General features: G+C 42.0%; 1 protein-coding gene across 11 annotated transcripts in view; it reads right to left on the bottom strand.

The window, feature by feature from the left end:
- Positions 1-9,962, bottom strand: part of Clasp1 (cytoplasmic linker associated protein 1) — a 260,640-nt gene that overhangs the window by 148,706 nt on the left and 101,972 nt on the right. For all 11 annotated transcript variants that reach the window (XM_087198200.1, XM_087198215.1, XM_087198196.1 and 8 more), the window contains exons 3-6: positions 9,877-9,955; positions 8,258-8,361; positions 6,968-7,059; positions 5,543-5,618 (exon numbers count right to left, since the gene is read on the bottom strand). In XM_087198200.1, the coding sequence (XP_087054326.1) occupies positions 5,543-5,618; positions 6,968-7,059; positions 8,258-8,361; positions 9,877-9,955 (351 nt within the window). The remainder of the gene's footprint in view (positions 1-5,542; positions 5,619-6,967; positions 7,060-8,257; positions 8,362-9,876; positions 9,956-9,962) is intronic.

Below are 9,962 nucleotides of genomic sequence, written 5' to 3' on the forward strand. Positions count from 1 at the left end.
GAGACTGCCTGGAATATGCCTGGAAGGACAGGATGTTGCCAGGTCCACATGGAATAAGACAGGTGCCAGGTTCTGAAGAAGGTACAGGCTGGGCAAAGGCAAAAATGCAGAGGTGTCAGTGAATGCTTCAGGAAGGACAAGCATGCCTATCCAGACAGACACAAACATGAACTAAGAAAGCACAAAATAAGGCTTAAGGAACAGGAAAGTTCTTCCCCATCTCCCCCCTTAATTTGGAGAAATTTGAATAGGGACTGTATATCAAACAATATCACTATATCAGTGTTACATTCCTTGGGTGCAAAATGACATGGTTATATTTTAAAGAACCTTGTTACGAGATGATACACACTAAAGTACGTAGAGGTAAAAATACTGTATCTGCATGTCACTTTCCAACGGTTCAGAAAAAAATGTATAGTTGCATATATATGTATATAATCACAAATAGATGTAAAACAAATGTGACAAAAAGTAAAGTGTAAAATTTGGGTGTTCATGATATTACTCTTTAATTTTTCCATAAGTTTAAAAGTTTGCAAATAAAAATAGGGAGAAAAATAATTTAATATAGAATGAAATGAAGGCCAGGTGGTATTGGTGAAAGGTTGTGTGTACTTTAGTAGACAAAGATGAGGGAGCAACATGGTTTTAGATTCAGTCTTGAGCAATGAAATCAATGTAATGGAGAGTGAAGGAAAGAAGGAAAAAGCAGGCATACAAATAATTTACAATTTGGAATACTGCCAGTTACCCTTTACCAGTGTCCAGTGACATGTAACTTCATTCATCATTTTCTCTCTTCTGTTGGAAAAGGTAAATTCTAGGTCATATTATCTTGTCCTCCAAAATGTTATGCTGTGGGGTGATTTGTATCCACCAAAATTCACATGTTGGCGCCCTAACCCCTAACGTTACTGTATGTGGCAATAGGGGCTCTAAGGAAGAAATTAAGGTTGAACGAGGCTACAGAGGGATGGCCCTGAAATGAGTGGATTAGAGTGACCTTAAGAGAAACAACAGAGCAGTGCACACACAAATAAGAGGTCGTATTGAACACAGAGAGAAGACAGCTGTCTGCAAGCCAGAAAGAGGCCCTCACCAGAATCCAACCAAGCTGCCACCCTGATCCCAGACTTCAAGATCCCCAAACTGTGAGAAAATAAAAGTTTTGCTATTTTAGCCATACAGTCTATAGTATTTTGTTACAGCAGCTAGAGCTGCCTAGTACATTATCAGTTATTTTAGAAAAGAAATCATTTTAAAGTTAGGAAACATTTTCACATAAAAACAAAAGTAGTCAAGTCACTATATCATAAAGTACATCATCTCTGTTTACTTTTTGTGATTACATCTGCTCATCACACCGTGTGGTCTCCTTGAAGAGCAATCAGTATCTAGCCAGTTACTCAGAAAGTATTCAGAAAGTCTGAGCCATAAACTGTTAATAGCAGGAGGACTACAATTTTGAGCCCGGCCTGGGCAACTTAGTGACTTAGCAACACACTTTCTGAAAATAAAAAATAAAGAAGGGCAGGGGAATGTAGCTCAGTGCAAAGGTCCTGGATTCAATCCTTAGTATCCCACCTACAAAAGGAGGAGAATTAGTGGAAGAATTACTTTTTTCAGAAAAAGAAGCAGACATAAAGAACTACTTGGCCACTGTGGAGCTGTGTGACCTTGGAAACAACACTTTAACACTTTTCAATTCAATTTCCTCCAAATCTGAGGGAAGCTATGAGGATTGAAAGAAATAAGGGTTCCCTTCAACAAGTATTTGAGTGCTTACCAGGTGAAGAACCAAAATGCCCACATAGGCAAGGTGGCATATGATAGATGAGTGGAGTGGGCTCTATGCCGGATGACATGTGGCATGGATAGGAGACCTTGCTGGGATGGTTAAGAGGAAAAATGGACATTTGGACATACAAGGCCACCACACTTGGCTACAGAGAAATGTAGGCACAGCACTGCCAGTGTCTATACTTCTGAGAAAAGTTAGAAGCATTCATATCCCAAATTTAAGCTCACCTAAACTCTAGGGGGAAAACTTATTTTCAGAGTGCAAAGCCTCGAATCCTTAGACCATGATTCCTACCTTCTTACATAATACTAAAATCTGCCTGTAGAGTACCGTCTCATTTTACAGATGAGGGGAAAAATGAAAAAACAAACAAGAACTTTCTCCAAATCGGAGTCACACAAACTTCAAACACACAGTAGATGCTATTCAGGAAATGGGGACTAGAATTGCCCACTTAATGCAACATCTTAAACACATTTCTGTAGACTTGAACTACCAGGCGTACAAGCTGCCCAATGGGACAATCATGCATGCACGGCCTCCTTGTAAACATGTTAAACAAGTCTTATATTTGCCATCTTATAAAAAACAAACTATCTCCATCATTTAAAAAGGAAAGAAAGAAAAATTAAGCAATTTTTATGATGGTTATTTAGAATAGTGAGATGCAATTCCACTTGAAGGTATTTGGTTTTCAAGTTGTATTATTACTATCAATAGTCCAGGAGCACTTGACTTTTGATAATGACACTGATTCTTGGAAATGGACGCATGTGTATAGTTTAACTAGGACTCCCAACATTTAAAACAAGATAAGGTTATGCCAATATCACAAATACATTTCAAACACTAATATTATCCTACAATTAAGTATTTTCATATAATAAAATATATACACATCTAAGAGTTTCTCAGAAACCCACTCAATGTGGCAGGTGTGTGATTTCTTCAAATGAAAAGTAACATATTAAGCCACTCTGCTGAGTAACTTCTAAGGGTCCAATATGTCATGCCAGCAACTAAAAAGAATCAACCCCCAACCCTCAAGCACTTCCACAAGGAATGGAGAGCAAAGCACTTATGACTGTCCTCACTAACAGAGAAACTGAGGGTCAAGCTGCAAATGTCTACCAAGGTCAGCTGCTGTCACACACAAAGGCAGGATATATGCTAGGCCTACCTCTCTAAAGCAGGATTCCCGCACTGCACAAGGCAGCTCCAAGTTTTATCCATACTCTACCTTTGACAGCTTTAAAACACTATTTTGAACTGTCTAACACTTAATACCATCTTACTTTCTTCAACAACTGAATCAAAATTTTCACAATGTGGGATTACAATGTTCATGTGAAATTTAATCTGTGCTATTTCTAAAATAAGAAAAACTTTGCTAAAATGTCTAGCGACCTTACAAGCTAACCACTTCTCTAGACCTACAGAAGAAAAGCTGAATCGGGAACTGCCCGACCAGCACAGATCAGTCCCTCCCATCTCATTTACAGAATCTTCAGAGAACTTCCCAGTGCTGGTGATGGGACAGAGACTGCTAACTGAGGCTTTCTCAGCAGAAAACATCAGAAGAAAGAAAAACCTGTGAAAAATCAGTTTCTTGAAGCCCTATCTGAATGGCTTCAATGACAAGAATGTCACAGTTCCAAACTTTAAATGTTTTCAACATTCTGCTTCCAATGTTCCTCAAAACCTAAATGGAACCTATCATCTTTCAGGCAGGGAAATACATTTTTTATTTCATTGTTTTTGAGACAGGGTCTTGCTATGTAGTTCTTTTTTGGTACTAGGGATCGAACTCGGGACCTTGTGCTTGCGAGGCAGGCGGCGGAACCACTGAGCTAAATATCCCTAGCCCTCTCACTATGTAGTTTAGGCAGGCCTTGAACTCACTATATAGCCCAGGCTGGCCTCAAATTCACGGTGACCCTCCTCAGGTAGGGAAATATGTATGTTATTTCCCCAGAACACATGAGTAGAGGGTCCTTGAATAAGTCATTTGCTATCAGTTCCTTTGGAGGATGGTGTCCCATCTTGCTTACTGACACAATTTGAGGCTCAAAAACAAAATCAAGCTATGACCTTTCCCATCCCCGTCTCCAAAGCCCAAGCACCAATCCTGATAAGGCAGGTCTGCAGCAGAAGCTCAAAGCGAGTGTGCAGAAGGGCAAAAATGGGCAGAGGAAGGACACTGAAGTGCACCATGGTGTGGTGCAGAGATGCAGGGCTGTGACTGCAATGGGGTCCCTCCCCGCCCCAACCAGATTCAAGACAATGTCATATACCAGTCCTAGACAGTGTCTACCAGCTCTATGTTTCACTTGGCCTCCACAACTGAAGTGCACTTAGGGAAGCTAGTCCCTGCCTATAGGATCAAAAGTCTCCACAGGCCAGATGCAAATGTTCACCTCTCCGGCCAATGGGGGCATCTGAATCAAGGACAAATAATCTCAACTGACAAGATGGCCCTTCTGCACAATTAACGGACACCATGTGGTAGCAGTCACATTCTTCAAGTATGAGCTATGTAAAGGATTTTTTTCCTACAGAAAATAAGACTAAAGTCAGCAGCAGTGGGGAGAGCAGGTGTTAAGAGTGTTAAGGTCATTTTAAAACTTACACTGAATACATCTAAAAACTGTACTTCCATGCCATACACCTTCGGTGATGGCTGGACGAAAGAAACAAGGGAGACAAAAGACACAGGCAGCACAAAAGATGCCAAAGAAAAGGGGAGATGCTGTCAGCTACTGGACCCAAGAGCAAAGATGAGGAGGAAGCAGAGGAGAACTGCAGACCTGGAAGGACCTCAGTGCCGGTGTGAGTCAAGCGGAAGAAGAGCTCATGGGACTTCTACAGGGGGTAATGTGCAGTCAAGACTTAAGCTGAGACACCTGTCTACTGTGGACATGTCTCCTGTAAATTATTGCCCCATTTTCTGCCCCTCTAATGAAAGAAGTATTTTTCTATCCATTTATATGAGCTGATGTAATAAAAATGACTCTGAAAAAGATAAAGAAAGAAAACAGGGGGAGAGAAAAAGAAAAGAGAAAAGAAAAGAGAAAATTACTCTGGATGAGCAGAACTGAACTGGGTGAGAGATGGCCTTGCTGGAGCCCAGATGTGTCAAGCTTCCCAAAGTGCCCAATAACCACAGAGCAGGTGTCACCTGATGGGGACGCCTTCTGACCGCAGAGCAAATGTCCAGATCCTGTCTCAAATGTTTACACCAAGGGCACGGTGCTTGTGTTTTTCTTTCAATTTTAAAGTTTGCATAAAGCACAGTTCTTAAGGGTACAGTTCAGGGACCTTCGACAGTAACATACCCCAGTATGGCTACCACCCAAAGCACAGGAAGTCCCTTTAGGTGCCTTTCAAATTACTAATTACTCTCCCTCTACCCTACTTCCACCCTTTTTGGCTGCAGCAATAGTGACCATATTGGTTTTATCTTGGAGGCTGATCTGATGACATCAATTTACAAGAGTGATTTTTCAATCCTACCAGTAGAAGAAGGCAGAGTGGTCACACTTGCTGATAATACTTCAAAAACAAATGAGTAGCTGATGTCTTAATAATCAGAGCTCTGCTGGGCTCGCTTTGGCAGCACATATAATAATCAGAGCTCTGTAAAGATGAATAAAGTCCCACCCACCTACTAGACATACATAGAACACTTTATTGCATCTGAATCAATGATTTTTCCCTAAGATTTTCTGTTTCACTCACCTGGCTGTTTGGGTCTCCAAGTAAATTACATATATGTGGCACAATCTTGTTTAGTGTTAGAGTATGTGCTCCAGAGCTGAAAACAAAAGGAGTGCATTGTTAGTGAGGGCAAAAGAGACACTCTCCTCCCAGTTGCCTTTCCTCTGCCTCCTCTGGGCTCTATCACCCCTTCACACCAAGGTTCTCTCCACCCCACCCAATGCTGGCTCCAAAGGAAATGCACCCTGATGGCCCCTTTGCACGGAGTTCAACACCTTCAGTGGCCCAACACCTTCAGTGGCCCTGTCCCTTCATGGCTAAGCTGGCAGCACTGCCCCCCACCCTAATGCTTGCCTCACAATGATATGCCAGCTCTATATCACTGCTTGGTCAGATCACACCTCCTGTGCTAGCAAACCTAGGGGAGCCAACCAAACTGCAACTCCCTGGACAGTCCTCAGTGGAGGGTCCTTGTGTGCTGTGGCACAGTGACATTCCATTAATGCTGCTGAACCACAGGACTGACTGATGGCAGCAGCCACAAGGCCTCCAACTGTACACTGCCCCTCCTGGAAGACCTTCAAGGTATTCACAACTTTTAACCAAAACAAGCCCTGCTGTCACAAATATTCTTTGTGAGTATATTATGTAAAATGGCACAGACCACTTTTGAAAAGAAATTGGCAGTTTCTTTTCAAATTAAAAATGGCCTTACCAAATACCCCTGTCATTGTACCCTTGGGCATTGATCCAAGAAAAATGAAAATTTATGTTTATACAGAAATTTATACATGTCTGTAACAACTTTCTTCTGAATAGTCACAAACTAGAAACCACCTAAATTTTCCAACAGGCAAATAGATAAATAAGTTGAGATATATCTATAGTATGGAATTCCACTCAGCAATAAAACAATAAACAACAATAAACAATAAACATATATTGCAACCTGAAAAGAATTGTGCTGAATGAAAAAAGGCAATCTCAAAAGGTGACATAATCTGTGATTTCATTTACATAACATTCTTGAAATGACAAAATTATAGCACAGATTAGTCGTTGATAGGAGTTAGGATATGGCTTCAGAGGGGAAGGGAGCACCACAGTGACACCTGTCACCTGGCCAATCTGCGTAAGCTCTGTGGACTGTACCAAAATCACTTTCCTGGTGTTGATACTGTATAATGGTTATTGCAAAATATTAATGGTGGGGAAGGGTTAGGGAGAGGGCAAGATATGTCCCAGTACATTTCTATGCAACTTCTCCTGAATCTATAACTTCAAAATAAAATTTTTTTTTAAAAGCTTCAGCTAGGGCCGGGGGATTTAGCTCAGTGGTGCTGCTGTCTGCCTCACAAGCGCAAGGTCCTGAGTTCAATCCACGGTACCAAAAAAAAAAAAAGAAGCTTCAGCTAAGTAAAAAGTTCAGGTTCATCCCAGACTCACGCATTGAGTGTTGCAATAAGGCAGAGGCAGATGCCTTCTCTTGTACGGAAATTCTTGTGTTTAAAGCCTCCAAGCATTCTGTCCCACACGTACTGCAAATGACAAAAAACAGGTGAGAGGAAAGAAGACTGATTAGTAAGGGGTCAACAGAACAGGATCCTCTTAGCAGATACCAAACTGGTCCTGCCCTCCACACACTGGATCCTCTAAGAGCATTTAAAATGACTCCTATCATTTTATAAAATATACCAAGTAAAAATGTTCAAGACACATGAATTTACACAAATGCATGTAATTCTCTCAACAAATCTAGAAAGAAGTTCTGCTAGTCCCATATTACAGGTGAGAAAAGGCCAAAAGGAGAACATATGGCCTGCCAAAGATCACATACCTATTCACACTGCTCCCCTCACCAGTTATAGCTTATATCTAGGTGCCCCCCAAAGCCTCATACACTCATAGATGGGACTTTTCAGAGGTGGCTGGATATAGGGTGTATGATACTGGGATTAAGGGCGTGTGATAACTAAATTGGTTTAGCATAGTTCTGGGTGTGGATAATGGGAAGGCCCACCCGGGGTATGGATAGTACCACCCAAAAGGCTTGTAGCCTGGGTAGGATATAAGGGAAGGGGAAGCTTGCTGCTTGCTGCCTCCCTGCTTCTGCTGACCTGGCCGTGAACTGTTTCTCGTCTGCAATGCTCCTCTGCCATGCGGCCCTGCCTTGGAGCCTGCCGGCTATGGACTGAAACCTCTACAAACTGTGAACTGACATAACCCGTTTTTCCTTTAACTTGTAGGTGTTAGGTATTTTGTCTCAGCAACGAAAAAAGTAACTAAGACATCACCCATGGACAAGGGAAACACTTGGTCATTTTTATGGCAATCTGAGTTTTATCTTTCCTGGGAAGGCTCTTGCTGATCATCCCCACCTCACCCTTCGAATGGACAGTAGGGCCCTGGAAGACAGGGGTTCATCTGTCTATCCCAGCAAGCCCAGCTCACTAGAAGACAGGGACCAGGACTTCAGCTGCCTCCTGGCTCCCCAGACATTGTAGCTCCATTTTTTCAGAGACATGGAGAGCCAGTCATATCAATGAGCTAAAGAGCCTAAGAGATTAAAGTTTTACTACTTATTTATTTACTTGCTACTTACATGGGAAAGGAGATTAAATACTATGAAAATGGTCACCTCTAATGGATCAGCTTAGAAGACATTAAGTTTATGTAGCCATACACTGTGCAAGAAGACACATACCCACTGGCCCCCAAATGCTTCTCTCACCATACCTGGGGATTAGCAGCTTGATCCATGATCTTCAGCAGCAGAGTTTGGTCTTGTTCTCTCACAGAGTCTTTAGAATCTCCCAGTCTGTCTATTAGGCTTGGCAGCACTGAAAACCAAAATGGAAACTGATCAAATGAAACAGGGGACCCATGGTCACCAATTACTGATATTTCAAGAAACTGAGAAGACAAAAATCCCTGGCCTCTCTGATGTATCTCATTCTATATCCACCCACCTTTGCAAACAGCACTACTCTCCTTGCTGAAATTTATAATAATTATTGTAAGAATGTGCAAAAATCCTTTGCATGGACAATCTGTCTCCTTCTCTACTCCACTGTCCACCAGCCAGCTATCAACATATTTGTAAGCTAGTGACATACATATAATTGGCAGGTAAGAGAGACAACACAAAAGGAAATCTGAGTAAAAGAGGGGGAAGAGGGCCCAGTATACCTGCTTGGGGGTAAAAGGTGGGCACATATGGATCAATGTATGTTTCACTGGCGTTGTGTGCTTTCTGTTTATTGTACACACACCAGATGGAGCCCTGCACTCTACAGTACCTTCACACAGCACCTACGGGCTATCCCACAGGCGCTCTGAGGGCACCTGGACAACAGAGGTCAGCTTACTTGGTTTCTTTTAAGAATCTATAAAGCTCCATTACAAGAATATACTTGAATAATTCAGCTAATTTGGAAGGAAAATGAAATACTATTAAAATAAATTTCTAAAATTAAGTTCTTTTTAAATTTGTAGTTATACAGTTATATGGTACCAGACAAGATATAGTTCATCGTCATTTTTGAAAGAGCACTTTCACCAGAAAGCTAGCACCTGTCCTAACAGAAATGGATAAATTCCAGCTGAGGGTGTAGTTCAGTAGTAAAGTGTTGGCAGAGCACATGCAAAGCCCAGGATTGGGTCCCTAACCCTTTTAAAAAGCGGGAGAGAAATTCTATAAAGAAATGGTTCCATAAACAGAACTGCTTGACATTTATACTGTCATCAAGAAATATTAGGGTTTGAGAATTTACTGATCTCTAAATCCATGAAATCTTTGCTTTCCTATTGTGCTGACATTATTTTCTTTTCAAAATAAAAGTGAGCATTCACCACACACTTGTAACGTCATTTACAATCAAGGTGAGAATAGGAATGTCAACAATAATTTGGGGAAAATCTAACCACCTCTGTTTTGCAGAACTTGTCAAAGAAAATTGCCTGTCAATAAAGGAAGGGTTGGGGACAAATTTAATTGAGTTGGCACTAAAGGAAGATGATTCATTTTGCATAAGAAATCAAACTGACAGTAATACTTCATATGAGAACACGTATTAGTAACATTCCACATTCCAACACAAAAGTTGGGAGGCACCAGCGCAAATGTATAAAGGAGGGCGGGTAAAATGAATGCGGGTGCAGTAATGTGGTATGAGCCCGGAAGGTGACGGGAGGCCACGGAGTAGAAGGGTTGGGGGAGTCTGCGAGGCTGTAGGAAGGGCTGGGAGACCAGGGGAGGCTGGGCAGCTGTCTGGAAGCGATGGGTGCAGCCTTGCGGAGGAACTGAGCAGACTGAGGGAGGGCTGGGGCCGGCTCCGCTCCCGCTCACAGCTCACCTGTGCCAATCTGCGCCTTGAACCGATCCTGTAGCCGGGTCACCAGGGCCGACAGGATGTCCATTCCCAGAAGAACTACCTGCAAC

Source organism: Heterocephalus glaber, unplaced genomic scaffold (assembly GCF_053883595.1).
Source record: "Heterocephalus glaber isolate CG9 unplaced genomic scaffold, H.glaber_assembly_v1.0 deba00000347, whole genome shotgun sequence".
NCBI lineage: Eukaryota > Metazoa > Chordata > Mammalia > Rodentia > Bathyergidae > Heterocephalus > Heterocephalus glaber.